This window comes from Spea bombifrons, chromosome 5 (assembly GCF_027358695.1).
Source record: "Spea bombifrons isolate aSpeBom1 chromosome 5, aSpeBom1.2.pri, whole genome shotgun sequence".
Taxonomy (NCBI): Eukaryota; Metazoa; Chordata; class Amphibia; order Anura; family Pelobatidae; genus Spea; species Spea bombifrons.
The window spans coordinates 94,429,899-94,445,727 of record NC_071091.1 but is presented as its reverse complement, the minus strand read 5'-3'; the positions used below and the strand labels follow the sequence as shown (position 1 = coordinate 94,445,727).

General features: G+C 40.6%; 1 protein-coding gene across 5 annotated transcripts in view; it reads right to left on the bottom strand.

The window, feature by feature from the left end:
• Positions 1-1,127: 1,127 nt before the first annotated feature.
• ESRP1 (epithelial splicing regulatory protein 1) overlaps positions 1,128-15,829 on the bottom strand; it is a 32,136-nt gene continuing 17,434 nt past the window's right edge. Inside the window, exons 5-16 of one of the 5 annotated variants that reach the window (XM_053468256.1) lie at positions 15,570-15,668; positions 15,276-15,330; positions 13,806-13,916; positions 13,311-13,443; positions 13,188-13,230; positions 12,149-12,450; positions 11,537-11,755; positions 8,686-8,884; positions 7,404-7,575; positions 3,740-3,893; positions 3,024-3,095; positions 1,128-2,408 (exon numbers count right to left, since the gene is read on the bottom strand). In XM_053468256.1, the coding sequence (XP_053324231.1) occupies positions 2,394-2,408; positions 3,024-3,095; positions 3,740-3,893; positions 7,404-7,575; positions 8,686-8,884; positions 11,537-11,755; positions 12,149-12,450; positions 13,188-13,230; positions 13,311-13,443; positions 13,806-13,916; positions 15,276-15,330; positions 15,570-15,668 (1,574 nt within the window). In that variant the 3' untranslated portion in view covers positions 1,128-2,393. Of the gene's footprint in view, positions 2,409-2,983; positions 3,096-3,739; positions 3,894-7,403; positions 7,576-8,685; positions 8,885-11,536; positions 11,756-12,148; positions 12,451-13,187; positions 13,231-13,310; positions 13,444-13,805; positions 13,917-15,275; positions 15,331-15,569; positions 15,669-15,829 lie in introns of all 5 variants that reach the window. The other 4 variants (XM_053468260.1, XM_053468259.1, XM_053468258.1 and 1 more) reach the window with 4 other exon arrangements.

Here is a 15,829-nt window from a genome sequence, read left to right as displayed (position 1 = left end):
TACCTGATACAATAAACATAAAATGAAAGAAAGCCGGGAGAATATAGGATTAGTAATGTATAAATTGTAATGGCCTATGATGAGCACAGGAAAGTAATTATTATATAATATATTCACACACGTTTCATTCAATGACATTTAATGTTTGTTTGTTATGCATGGATCCTCAGACATTGTTAGTGTATTATGTTAACAGTCAATAGTCACATAACTGGAAAATTACCGTATTGATCTCATTCAAAGGGGGCAATGCCACCATGTAGAGCAGGGGTGTCCAACCTGCGGCCCTCCAGCTGCTGCAGGACTACAGCTCCCATAAGGAGCTCCCTGAGGAGTAGGGGAGATGTAGTCCTGCAGCAGCTGGAGGGCCGCAGGTTGGACACTCCTGATGTAGAGAGTTCTAAACGGAAGCCCAAGTATAACAGACATGACACAGTGCCTTTAAGAACCATTGGTGCAATATATAATGTCATGTTCCAAAGGTAGCTACTTGGAACCGTCATTTCAGATTTAATAAGGCAGTTACGGGGTTGTCCAAGGCTCTCCCCCCCCCCCAAAAAAAAAAAAAAAAGGCAGGTCACCAACGATGCAACAAGTGCTGGACATCATAGAGGCTATAATTGAACATTAAAGGGGGCTCATCATATATGTTGCCGATTGTAATATAGAAGAATTAGGCACATCAAACAGCAGAAAATAAGTGAAAATTCATAGTCACGGTCTGTGACATCCCAATATCTACTCGAGTTAATGTTCAACAGACATAACCCCTGTGTTGCGTCAGTCACAGTATGGCGAGAAGACTGCATTACGCAATACATCGCCTTCTTACAACATCATGTGTCTCATTTACGCACAAAAACACAAAGACTTTATTGGTATACATTAAACATGTTTTTTTCTTTTATACAGAGAAATCTCTGAAAAGTTATATACATTTTCTTAAAAAAAACTTTACTCTGCGTTTAACATGAACTGGGTCATCACAGCAAGCGTTGCCAGCAGTTCTTTATTTTTAAGATAAAGGTCGTCTTAAAATAAAGCAAACATCATGAAACCACTGATAAAGGATCATTTCTGTCCAGAATCAAGTGCTTTTGAATACTGAGCGTAAGGAAGCCCAACCATTTATGTTTTTATTTTATTTATTATTTTTACCAATTCATTTTTGCTTAATAGCACAAAATAGTTTAGTCGCATTTCATTGACGAGAAAAAAAAAATTCTGGTTAAAAAAAAAAAAAAAAAGGGAAAATAAATCAAACATTACACAGAGATGAGTATATGATCCATGAGTATTTAGCAGGTAAATTCCGATAAAAATACATTGCAGTATTAGCGTGCATTAAGGTCTCTTAGAAAGCAAAGATCTGAATCCACGTAAATAACCAACAATTAATAGCACTAATTAATAGAATTTACTAGTCCATTTGTAGGCAGTAGTTTCATTACACAAACGTAATCTGTTCAAAAGCTACTGTTAATATATACACATAATACATAAAAGAATGTAACAAGTATACGATGTACAACAACAAAAAAAAAACAACAAAACAGAGTGCATTATCGTGAGTTGGATAAGACTCACTGGTAGTACTAATCTTAGGCTTCTATAACTTTTTCTAGTTTTATTTTAATAAATGAAAGGAGATGGGACGTGGAGCAGGGAAGAGGAAGAGGTTAGTTTGGTAACAAATACAATTTAAGAGTTAAACAAAACAATAAAAACGAAAAGTGTTTGCTGCCAAAGAGACAAAAACCAAGAAAAAAAAAAGAAACATGAATGCGTGGAACACTCTGTTTTACGCTGACATTTAAAGTAACGCTTACAAAAGAGCGGTCCGGTCCAAACTCTGAATTCACTGGTTTGGCAGGAAAAAAAGTTACAAAAAAGTCACCAGCTGTATTAACACACTTGATGCAGCAGTGAAAAGGATTAACAGGGATACTCAAAAATAAACTTTTATTATATACCTTTTATGCATTTTATCGCAATTCAAGAAGTACTTAACATTTCATCATATTTTTCAGCTGGATCGGTGGAACCAGGTGCAGGCACACGGTGCACAATCCAACGCTTAGTCAATTGTACAAACAGATTACAAGTCATCTGGGTTTGCCTGAAAAAAAAAGACAAAGAAAAAAAAAAAAAGCTGTGCTGAGTTTTGATTGACAGATTCAATCTTTGGGATCACCCAGGCTGCACACTGAAAGGTATGTCCAGTTAACTGATCCCTGTTGACTGGCAGCTCCCAACCGGTAACGTTCAGAAGTACTACAAGCTTCTCATGCCGATAGTGGTTTTCAAAAAGGTCCATCCTACCCCGATGGGCCGACTTCAGAAGCCAGGATGGGTTTAGGGGGGGGTTTGGCAAGTCAAAAAGCTACAGTGAATCAGTCCTGATGAACCTATGATAGAAAAGGAAAAGAAACAAAATTAACAAAAAGTTTTATCCTAAAAAGTGAAAACAGCCATTGAACATAATCTAGTCATTTTATCTTAATGCCAAGGGTCGGTTTACATATTATATCATCACACTGTTCTAATTGTGGACTAATGATTTTTGATGAGTTGAATTTAATCATTTTGTAACTAAATGCAGCATTAGAGTCTACCACAGAAACGAAGGATTTTGCCAGGAAAACAGACAGGTTGTTGCCATAGAAAGCAAACAGGCTTCTTACACATTGGTTTCTATCTGAGTAAACATTACAATGACAGATCTACTAAAGTTTATTTTTTCTAATGTTACAGAACTCCAATTCCAAGTGGAACAGCAGTTTTAGAAATCACAGGTCCCAGCAAAATGTGTTTTGTGTAACTGCCCAAGCAGCATAACTGGTCTCTAAACCACCGGGCGGAATAAAACATTGGTGATCCATCCAAGGCAGGTATGCAAGTCTCCAGGCAAAAAGTTAATCTTATTTCCCTTAAGAAAGCATGAAGAACTATACAGTGGTGCTCTACGCAGCTTTTACCCTACCTTATCATCCCAAGTACTGGCAGGACCCCTAAATACACACCCATTCCTTGGGGTGAGTAAGCAGAGCCCTCGCCTGGTCATTTACTTGCAGGAGTCCATCTTCAGGGGCATACTGGAGGGTAGAGAGAACCAACGAGTAAGTTGTGTAGCAAAAGAGCATGTGAAAAAGATAGGTTTGATGAACATTCGTCATTAACCCATTCCAAGCAACAGCTCTCAAAAGAGCAGCCCAGCTCGTATCCAAACAATGGAACGGTAACCGGTTAGAGCGGAATGGCTATTGGGAGTCAGAAGTGGTCCAACGATGACCCAAGTCCTGAATTACAGGGAGCCTGACCACAGTGAGCATAATATGAAATATATTTGCCTTTCAGTCCAACAGGGGAGCTGGAAGATCAAAGTTTAAACCCAAGCCTGTTGGTAGTAAAGTAAATATATTTTCTCATTTCTACTTATATTTCATACTACAAACAGTTCCCCCCACCACCAGTCTTAAAAGTTACAATAAAACCTGATGTTAATCCAGATTTTTGGGTGGGGGTTCTGGTTTAAGTATAGCACATAGAATTGATATAAATAAGTGCATATACTGACTTTTACAGTTCTGGACGTGGAACTCATTGATCTGCAATAACCCATCTATACGACTTAAATACATTTTTGAAATTGTCTTGTGTGCGTTTTCATATAAGAACTGTATGTTGGGCGTGAAAGGTTTAAAGGGCAGTTCTACCCCAAGTGCACCGATGTTCTTACCTGATAGCCTTGAAAGAAGTTCAAAATCTCTTTGACCCCAGAGTTGTACGCCAGCCCTTGCATGCGCACCACTGCAGCGCCTGCCGGAGGGGGTATAGTGCTGGTGTTGGCGGTCGCTGGGAAGAAACCAATGCTACTCGGAGATCCGGGGGGGCTGAGCAAGAGATTTAAATATAAAAAAAAAGGGAAACCGATTAATGAAACATTTTCACATACGTGAGATAACATAACCTAAATTACAGTACGACATTGTAGATCAATAACTGAAAATCCTAGTAAAAACATCAAGCAGGGGCAGGTTTTTATATTACAAAAGGGAAACTAAATAAAAAAAAAAAAGTAAATATATATATATATATATATATATATATATATATTTATTTCACCCATACACACACAGCCCCACCACTAAAGCCAAGAACAGTACTACCTGCCAAGTGCTTTTTCCACTACAAGATCTCAAAAACATTTAAAGAGCAGAGATTTTTTTTTTTTTTTTTTTATATATAGTTAATTTTCTCCCCCAACAAAAACAAACAATAGTAACAATACCTGTTTTTCAGCCTCTAACCTAAGAATGTGATTTCCCTGAACCGAGATCGATGTGAAAATAAAGCGAAGCCGGGGGTATTAACCGCAGCTTTCTGAATTAATGCTGCGCTACCAGAAACTCAAAGAACAAAGCGAAGAGCAATTCCCCAGACGTGTGGCTACAGGACAGGAGCAGACTCCGTGTTTACCAGTCAGCGGTAACTTCACCCCGCAGCTCAGGCGTAGCCGAGGACTATGGGCTACACGACAATTATAGAGGGAGGGGAGCCCTCGCTGGCTTATGTTCTGAATGGGTGGACAGGAGACGGCGCAGGATTAATTAGGGAAGGGTTACGGGCAACGCACAGGAGAAACGCGGCGACACCAGACGGGATTTCAAAAGGTATCGGGTATTTTCACACCAGACTGTGTATCAAACTAGAGAGCGAAAGGGCCGCCTGCTGGCATTAGCCCCCTTTAAAGAAGAAGCCCCACCTTACTTGCTACCAATCTATACGTAACCCTTCTAACATTCACAAAAAGCAGCTTGTTTGTGTGACAACGCATCATCACCGTTTCCTTGATAACATTTATATCATACTCGTTTTTCGATCATCAAGCCACAGTTTTGGACAAATAATGGGAAGACGTTTATACCCGCAAAAGGCGAGGAGTCTTCAGGTCTGCGGATCAGTGCGCAATGGGAACTAATCTTAACTTCCCGGGAAAGAATGCATGATTCCTAAATTAAATATAATTTAAGTTGATGGATTTTAGTAGGATTAATCTACATTACAGTATCTCAGACTGCCGAGTGTTGAGAAAGTTTCCGTCTTAAAAGAAAAACACCTGCTGCCGTTTATAGAAAGTTGCTGAAATTGCCGGAGGTTCCTTCCTTTAACACGATGTTCTCTCAAAGACCGGTTAGACCAGTAAAAAAATGTCACGTGACCCGCTAGTCCGACAAGTCAATCCAAGGCAGGGTGATGCGAGTCAATGTGCATTCATAAACCGGACATACAGACGCTTTAACGTCGCATTCTAGTATTTCCAGAAGAGGAAGGAGTTTGTGATCAATATGTGTTTAGGGTTAAATTGTTTAAATGTGAAAAATAAAATGTCTATTAAAAAATAAATGAAAAAAGCTTACATATGCAGAAATCCTGCAAGCCTTAAGAAGTCCCTTTACATTTCTGTGTGCATAAGCATTGGGGATCCTGTAGAATGCACCCGACGCATAAATACACGTATGTGCGTGGGCTCCCTTTACAGAAATACTCCAAGTCTAGAAATATATACGCAGCCACAACAGTCTCTTCCTCAACAACCACATTCCGCCAAGCCCAACTAATGATGCTCCAGACACCTGAAAGAGAGAAAGCCTGACCTTTAACATATCTATTTGCCTCGGGGCAATTATTTGGCAGGCCAAAGGATTTCAGCTCCTTACAGAAGCTTTTACTGCAACAGATTTATTTACGGTTGGCCATTAACTACTTAGTGAATTTCAGGGACAGCGGTACTGGCCATTTCACTTAATTCCTCGGGACTCGCTTCACATGCCCTCTCGCCCATTTGCTGCTTAAAATTAACGTTAGGAGCCTCTGATTGCAGCTTCACCCCACCGCAGCCTGAAGATAACCCAATGACAAAGGAGCTCAGAGGTTTTGGCTTCAAATGAATAAAAGTGTTATTAAACATAGTAACTCATCAAAAAAGTAACGTGGCAGCAGTTACCATGAACCAGAATGTGTTATAATAATAATTATATGAAATATAAACTGCATCAGTGTTATGGATGACAGCCTGGCACCCATACACTGTTGGAGTGAGAGTTAAACTGCGAGTCTCTCATTTCTACTATTATGAAGGAGCAACACCGTGTCGGCCCTTTAAAATGTATAATTCAATGTGTAAGGAGACTGAAGAAACCGATTTAAGCATGCATTAAACAGGGCCCGCCAAGATCATCAGAATTGTGTTCATAATGTATAGTGAAGGCAAGAAGCTGAAACATAAGACTCTCCCACAAATGTTCAACTCTCCCTTTAGTGAATAAATCCCAAAGAGCTTGTTTAACGGGCACTCTGCTCCCCTCTCCTACCCCTATTTATTCTTCTAGATTAATCAATTCCTCTCTCAGCATCCAGGGTTCTCAACCAATGCTCTTCAGTCAACGAGACTCTAAGCATAACGAGAAGATTTAGAAGAATTACAGAGTATAAAGGACACTAAACACGTTTAATAAAACTGCTAACAGGACTCCTAGTCAAGTCCATAAACTGGTAAAGGGGTATTTATTCTGTATGAGCCCTACACAAGATAAATACAATCAACACTTTTTTCTATTTATTAGTACCGTTTATGCCAACTTTTCCAAAAAAAAAAAAAAATAGCATTTTGACAGCGGACTCACTTCTCGTCATACAGCAGGTTAAAGAATGCCGGGTCTTGGTTTATGGAGGGTAGACTTAACTGTCTGGCACTGAATAAAACAACGTACTGAATACAGAACGGGTTTTTTGTGTTAGGGCTGTTTTTTTTGTTTAATGGATTTTAATCGATTTTCCAATTGAACAGCCATACCAAGGGAAGAATATCAGTTCAGCTTCATACATTACATACATAAACCCAATACGTCTGGTTATTATACAATACAAAACGTGTAACCCACATCCTAAGAATTACCCCATCAATAAGCAGTGTTACAACGATGGAGCGAGCAAGGGCAGAGACCAGACGCCCCCATCATGTGTGACATTGGTCCTTGACGCACGGCACACTCAGCATCATGGGAGATTGTGTCTTCTACCGGTCTACCACCGTATGTAATGGACCAATAAGATAGAAGGAAAAACGTATAGATATGATCCTTGGCCATATCTTGATAGTTGGCAGTCCTTTTGATATCCATGTTGGTGTGTGTAGGGGGGATGGGGGGAAAGAATGTTTCTATCCACAACCCAGTTCAGTCTTGTTGTACCCCCCCATTACCAGTCATGCCTCCCGACCAAACCGCACTTTAAAGAACGGCAGTTAATGTAGGACATAAAGGACAGAAATGTTGTCTACCAAGGAACTTCAGACTGAATCCCAAGATCTTGTACGCAATTCTTCCCATCTCCACCCTTACCTGGGGTAGTACGCAGTGTAGTTCATGAAGAGCTGAGCCCCAGCCGGGTAATAAGCTGCAGACGGCTGCAGTCCTCGCGGATTCAGGAGCAGGGAGGGCTGATACAGGGCGGCCGCTTCCGAGGGGATAACCGCTGCGGGTGCTGGGAACGTGTAGGATGGGGGAGACAAGCCTGGGGGAAGATAGAATAAAATGTGTGACTACAGGTATTATCCAAAACGGATATTTAGAATTTACTAAATTTATACAACTACAGCAAAAAAAAGGGGAGCTGATCTTCACTCAAAAGTGTTAAGCATCCAGAGGGTTTTGGGACAATACCCAGGACAGGCACAATCCAAAACAAACCTAAGAATTTTGGTGGGTATGTGCGTGTATAAATCTCCTTTCTTATAAAGTTAACCTCACATTTAAAAACCTTATTTGAAGTTATGGGGGGTTCGTCAAGGCAATGGCGTAATGTATGCCCCATAAAGAGGTTCGCCCACTAGAGGGACTTTTAGGATATACACACACACACACACACACTAAATGTTTTTTAATTTTATAGATTTTAAGCAGATTTACATTGTTTTTGTTTGAAGTTTTAAAATTTGCTAGTCACTTTGTATTATTTTAACTTCACATGCACACACACTATCCAAGCCTGAAGATATAACCTGAAGCAATCGTGAGTTTTTATTGATCCTATTCCTTTTGCAAGAATTGCATGGTGCGTTAAAAAAGGTTAATTGTAAATAAAGGGAACTATACTGGTTCAGAGGATGTACATGGCATTCTAGAGAACCAGTGCAAAAGCTTCCTCCTAAAACGGTAGAAAATATACTGAATAAATGTACGAAAGTCCTAATGCGTAGCATTCTAGCCCCTTCAACCGGCCTATTGCCTTGTCGCAGGAGCTAATAGGGGACCATTTCATGTCCTAAGCTCCGGGAGGTAGAGGTGACATTGACAGGTACAAGGAACAAAAACTGCACCAGTATTTGCTACTAGCACCAGTGCTTGATTAAGGATAGGCTACCAAGACAACCATTTAATCAAGAATGGCATCTAACCCCTCTGCACCAGGAAAGGCCTACTGGCTTCCAGTACCAAAGTGGCTTAAACCGTAGCACAGACATCTCATTCATGCCCGGAACGATCACTCACCGGAAGAGTTGCACTAGATGATTGTGCATATAAAAATTTGCCGATAATAAACCAGATACCAGGAAGGAAAGCAGATCAAGCACCTACCAGCTCAAAGCGTAGAGAAGCGGCAAGACCCAAAACCCAGACTTACATGGTAACTTACATGGCGGCGGGGACAAGCCATTGCGATTTAAAGTTCCCCCCATTAAGACAAAGTTCATCTCCTCAGCAGAACACTGAAACACCTCCACATATCTGTCCTTCATGGTCTTCTTATGACACTTCTGTGCGGCCAGAAAAGCTCGCTCTGCAGACTTCATCTGGATAAAGGAATCTCCTGATGGTCGGCCCTGGAGGAAAAAAAGAAAAAACAAACAATGAAGCTACAGTTTGTTAACCAGAACCTGACTATCAATAAACACCAAGAAAACCCTTGACCAATCCCTCCGACATGCAAGGTACTTCAAGACCCATTCCCACCAGTCTGCAAGAACCACAAGGTAGCAATTGTAGCCAGACTTCTGCCCAATCTGAACTAGCTTTTGCTTATGGATAATATATGCTACTTTCAGACAAGAAAAATATTTTTACAGTTCACCATTAAAAAATAAACCCTGCTTCTGTCTTCTCCACACACACTTATGGAGAGAAATAAAATTACATTAATAGGAGAATTTCCAATGCTTGGACCCAGACGTGACACGTAACTTTATATCTTTTTCTAGGTTGGAGCAATAGCGCGTCTTAACATCAATAAAGACTCCATTTTCTCTTGGGCTAATACAAGATACATTCTTCCTAAATAGATGTAAGGATGGAATATTTCACCCCAGTCAAAGCAGCTTCTTGCCGGTTTCAAACATCTAAAAAATCCACCCCGGGGTAAGAACTATAACACCCTCCATTAAAAGGTAAAACGGGCCATAACTGATAGGGAAGAGATTCTGCTAGAGCTTCGCGTTCTGCGTGTGAGTGCATGTCTGTGGATATGCCACTGCTTGAGTCTTGCCCTGGAGGAGCGCTCATCAACAAATCCTTACATGTATGAAAAACAGGAACTCTTCTTGCTATCATGTTGGAACTGGGACATCTGTTTCCTATAGTTCACATTTTGGGTTTATTCACTAAAGGGAGCATTGACCAGAGAGAATTATGTGTGTCAGCTTCTTGCATTCAGTATATATTAGAAAGGAGCAACTCAACTGAGCTTCTCTGCAGGAACAGCCTGGCTGACCCTGAATAGTCAGGTCTCCCTACATTGAATTACCGTATACATTTTACAGGGCCAGTTGAATAAAACATGCTAGTGTCTGTCCTTCATAACGAATAGTGAAGTGAGAAAGCCACAGTCTCAACTCTTCGCTCCCTTTAGTGAATAAACCCAATTGCGTTTGGTTGTCAAAGCATAAGCCCAAGGACAAGGTGACATCTTCCAACACTGCAGTTTCCATCCAACCCTTTCGAGATCGTAGGAAGACTGTGTGCACATAAATGCACAAGGATTATCCATGAGGACAGCGTCCCATGCTTGAAACAGAGGCTGTGCATACACCAAGGTTGTCTCTGTCCAAACAGAGCCAGAAGACGTTCCCCAGAACAAATATTAAGCTTTCCGTGCAATAGATACTGGAGAGCAAGGATCCTCTTCAGAAACTCAATGACTGCCAACCACTTTCTGTCCTCATGAGACTCCCAGGTTATACACGCAGAGGTTTACAGACCCTAACAAAGGACAACCATAAATCCCACGTATTGAGTCTTCTAAAAGTATTAGAGAAGAGGCACCCAAGTCAGCGTCTTAAAGTTTTTAAATAGGCAAGAGCGAGTTAGATGAAGCTACTTCAGATGAGTTTATTTATTGGAAAGAAGTCAAACCGCACTGTGGTTAATCTGGATTTTTATGATGTCCTAGCTTCAAGGAACACAGGTTTTTATTGGCATCCATTATGTATTAACTACAAAACGTAGCGGCATAACTACAAGAAGATAGGAGGGGACCCCCAGCCCCAAAAAAATAGTCCTGACCAAATCATGTGGATACATTGAAGACAATTGGGCCAACTACTAGATGCACCAAACATTTCAAGAGATGGCAAGAAGCCCAGAAACATGCACATCTCAATAATCTTAAGTATTCAATGAAAAGTACACCTCAATTAAAAGTTCACACCTAAAACATTAAGTCAGTGAACTGCTTATATAAATGACACCCTGATTAGGGTAATAAAAACTAAAAGTAAAAGAAATTGTGTTCGCATTCAATGAGTAAATTCTCCAGGCTAATGGGGCAACGTTTACAGAAATGGACCATCTATATAATGCAAATGAGGTCCGGGGCAGTCACATTGTTCCAGGTAGAGAATACCAGACAATTTGAAGCTCACCTGGTCAAATAATAGTGCAGACTGCAGGATTTAAATGAAAAAGCCCAAACTCTGTTTAAATAAATGTCTTGGAATGGAGGGATTCTTGAATGCTTGGGATATGGCAGAAGTTTTAATCAAACCAAAGTTAGAAGAGCTAGATGGTTACAAAAACTTTAAATTTATTGTACGTCAGTTAGCCAATAGAGGTATCATCTTTACCAAATCTGCTTTCTTTTTATGGCCACCAACTGATGTTTGATATTACCATCTAGAACAGACACCAATTTGTGGCTCTGTTTTAAAGAGGTCCAGGTGAGTTGGGGGGGGGGTTGTATGTGCAGAATTAAATTAGGCATCCCTCTCTCTTTTTCTGTAAACCAATGAAACATTACATCATTTTCTAAGTTACTATAATAATGACAGCGATCATTAGCCAAATGGCTAGCTTAGTATGAGGCAAACCATAGCTCACAACAGGTGGTGTTCGGGACTCAATAATTACTTCACGGGTAAAGTTTACATTTAGAAATATGAATTTAATTAAATGAATTGAAAGTAATTTGCAGTGAGAATATTAGCTGTCACAGCTGTAGATTATCTGAGCCGTTCGGCTCTCTGCCAACCCCCCAAACTTACTTGATGGTTCAGCACCATGTGGACTCCGTGCGTCCGGATGTCAGCAGAGAATTCACCCAAGAACTCCAAGATATCCTCGATGGTAGCAGCATACGGAAGGCCTCTGAGCCGGATACAATCTCTGATGTTGACTGGAGGAATAAATGGCTGAGGTAGTACGGGGATTATAGGTGGTGTTTGAAGTGGGATGAGTGGCGCAGAGGAATATCTGTTCAAAACCTGCAAGCATTAAAAACAGTATCATCCATCCGAGTCCCATCACACCGATCATCAATGGCGGTTATTCATAAAGAACTATTGTAGAGCTAGAAAAGTGGTCTTCCCATACAACAGAAACAGTCCATTGTCTTACAAACCACCGATATGTTGCAGGGTAATCAAATAGACCCCAAAAGAGCAACTAGCAGGTTATAGAACATCAGGTTTTTGGTCCTTTTAAATAAACGTTGAAGAGCCCTGGTTTGGAATGGTAAATATCCCTTAATACAAATAAAAACTATTATCGCTGTTTCATGCATTGTTTTATATAGCGGAGGAGCCAAGGACATTATAACGTCTTTACAGGGCCCAGGGACCGTCCTAGAACACAGAAGACTCGCACGATTCACTGACCTGCTGCACTTCTGCCGCTGTACTCCTGAAGAGCTCAATATACCGCTTGCCCAGCAAGTCCTTGTGCTTTTTCAAAGCATTCTGAGCATATTCCTCGCAGGAAAAAAGCACAAAAGCATCTCCTGTTGGCCTGCCATCAGGATACGTAACAAACAATATCCCCTCCTTTCCTCCGGTAACCGGACAATGCTGTCCAAAAAACGTCAACACTTCTTCAGCCGTGGCCGTGAAGGGCAATCCACGCATGCGCACTATCACCTGGTTCTCTTTAGACAGGAACAGAGCCACCTCATTGGAAGTACCTGGAAGAAATTAAGCAATTTAACCATTTCAAATGCATTATCAGACTCCATCTCTGGGTGTGGGAAGGCCGAGTAAAAAAAAAAAAAAATTAAAAAAAAAAAAAAAGAATTCAAAAGAATGTATACGTTCAAGAAACTTAACTGCTGCTATGGCAATCACTATCCTCGTCTTCTATCAAATGACTACAGCCTAAAATTATACAGAGCCATGTAAAGTTTTATCAGGTAAATCATTTCAGGGTTGAGTTGGAGAATGTAAAGGTAAAAGATATTCGCCCTGCAGCCAAAGCTGTTCTGTCCCAAACAGGTGGATCGGTGAAACATACCACGCTGCAATAGTAAAAAGGTCTATTCCACATTCTGTTGGAGAACTAGAAAACATTGTTCCTAGCAAAATTAAATGCACGGAGACATAACTTCTTGCCATAGTCATAAGTTTGTGATGTGACATCAAAAGCAGCTACTGGCGTGATGTCATCAAAACAGAAAAGGCTTGCATTGAATTTGTAACAAAATGCAGCATTGGAAACTTTATTCCTAGTACTGTTGAACACCTAAACTTTTACCAGAAATCATGCTTTGTGCAAAAATTTGCATCTGTATTATTAGCAGGAGTTTTTCTCATTAAACCTTCAGATCTGCCAGGGTTCATTTGTTTAACACACCAGAGAGCACAACTGAACCTTGTCTCAATGGAACCAAACCTTTAATATCATTCTGTATAAAATAAAAATTACCTCCAGCGATTTTCAGAAAATCTTCTCCAGTTGCTTTATATACCTGGAAATGAGAAAAACTATTAATTATACACGCCATGCACTTGTTGGTAACCCCACCGCCCCGGGGCTCCATCGACATACCTCTATATATCTGTTCCCCATGTGGTGCTTGTGTCTCTGCAAAGCCAGATCTCTGTGCTCCTCGCTTACAAACCGAACGAGAGCCTCCCCGTTCCTGCGGCCCTGAGCGTTCAGGCAGAGAGCAGCGCCCCCTCTAACGGGAGAGAAACAGGGGCAACAATTAGTCCAAACAGTGCGAGCGAGTCACGGTAACCATGGCTTCAGATACGGATTTATGATCAAAGACCATGATGTAAAAGCTAGACATACGGAGGGAATGGAGTCAAGGATCTGAATGGAACGGGGGGGGGGACACTCACCGTCATGTTGGCTTATTGACAAAACATGCACATACCCTTATATTAACACCCCCCCAATATAAAATATACATGCCCTGAATTTAAGACAAGACCAAGGACAGGTTAAGGTCTGGGTCTTCACATCGGAAAATGGCCGACTCGATGGGCCAAATTGTTTCGCTACATGAAACGTTCCTTTTACGTCACGCGGACTCACTTTGCGATGTTTAGGCCTTTGAAGAATCGGGCAATGTCCTGATCGGATGACTGCCAAGGCAACCCTCTTGCTCTAATAATTGTGTTATCATCAATCACCTCCAGCTTACTGCTGCGGGATAAATAGACAGGCAAAACATTTGTTATTAAAATATATCTGTGACAAACCGGGAAATGAGAAAAAAAAAAAAAAAGTGAAAACAAATACAAAAACAAAAAAAAAAAAGCCACGCTCTGCTCCCAAATAAACGGATCCCCCATGGCCTTCCCACCCGATCGCAGGCATTGTGTTGAAAGCAGGTTGGCAGCCCCTGGGATTTCAGGGCAGCTTCGGCGATGAGATTTCAGGGTAATCTCACCTAGCAACGCGCGGACGTCTCTTACCAGTACACTGGGGAGGACTGGGAAACGAGTTTGTAGGTTTCATTCAAGCAAGCAATAGGATGCGGGTAAACAGTAGCTTGCATTTAATTATAGCCGTACTAAGCTTCAGTTAAATGGTTTTCAGAATGAAACAAGATTTCCGTACACTGGCAGATCCCAGTTGGTGAAAAGGAATTTCTTTATAAAATAATCCTCGTAGTTTTGGTTCAGTTAAGGTGTCAATGTTCTATTTGACCAAAAGTCACAACCAAAGGGCTGGTTTGGGAAAAGGCGTTTCTTGGGGGCAGAAAAACACAATACTAGTAAAAATTACAGCATGCCATAAAATTCCCGATCATCAGAATGGGGCTCTGTTACTTGAGCGTGCTGTGTTCTGTTCCACTATTTTAGGAACAACACGTTTGTTAGTGGAGGAGAAACGTTAGATCATTAGAAGAGGTCATAGACTAGAGGGTCAGAGGTGTAGATATAATGTAAGGAAGTTTTAATTTACTGAGAGGGCGGTAGATAAAAGAGAACAGACATCCAGCGGAAGTGGTAGAGGCTAATAGAGCAAGGGAATTTAAACATGCATGGGATGGGTATAAAGCTTTCCTGAATCCAAGACAAGAACAAGGACCGATTAAGAGCCGAGTCTCTACGTCAAGAAAACCGGACAGAATGATTGCTGTCTGCCATCAAATTCTAGGTTTCTATGGACATTTTTAATTAAGTATGTCGATAATGTCGCTTAGGTGTACAAACCTTTGCTTTATTATTCATGTTATATTATTAGGGATGCCTTTAAGGCCGATACCGACACCTCACATTAACTTTTTGGTGTGGTTAGTTGGGTGTGCACCTTATATTTACTTGGCTCCAAAAGATTCAAAAAGACATAGTAGGCAAACCTCAGGTTGGAGTTTATTTTATGTCACACACCCCATCCATATTAAAACAGAATCAAGACTTTAAAAAAAATAAAATAAAAAAAATCCAAAAAAACTCAGAGTTTGGAAACCAAGACCTCAAGCCTTTATTCCCAACAAAAATTACATTTAAAAAAAGTGTATATAATTAAAATATATTTAAAATACATATTACTCACCATGTACCAGATTCAAACTTGTAGTTTACACGCTCAGGATCTGAAAACCTGTGATCTGAAAAGCGCAACACATGGTGAAGAAGTGTTTTTGTAAAAATATATATATTTTGCACCACTGGGCCAAAATCATATAAAATAAGCTATATATAGACGCAACACAATACTTTGTAAGGTTTGTTTACGATAATTAGCTGAAAATCCTAGACTTGTCACAACGAGCGGCTCATTATCAACCATCAACGTACGATCCACCATGATAACGCCTGGAATAGTAAATAAGACGAGAGAACTTACTGTACGGTTCTGAAATGAGCGTCACAATTATGTCTCCCATGTCTTCCACCTCGGAAATTCCATAGGGCTGCTGCTTGCTTTGGTTTTCAAGACCCAGGTCTGGAAACTCTCATTAAGGAAAATGAAATGTTTGGGCGAGATCCCAAAGCTGGATTCTTCACGTGAAGAATATCCGGGAGTTCTGAATACACGAGCAGCGGTGCAATATTATATTCTGATTTGATAATATCCGTGGATGACGGCTAGATTCTGGGTTTCAA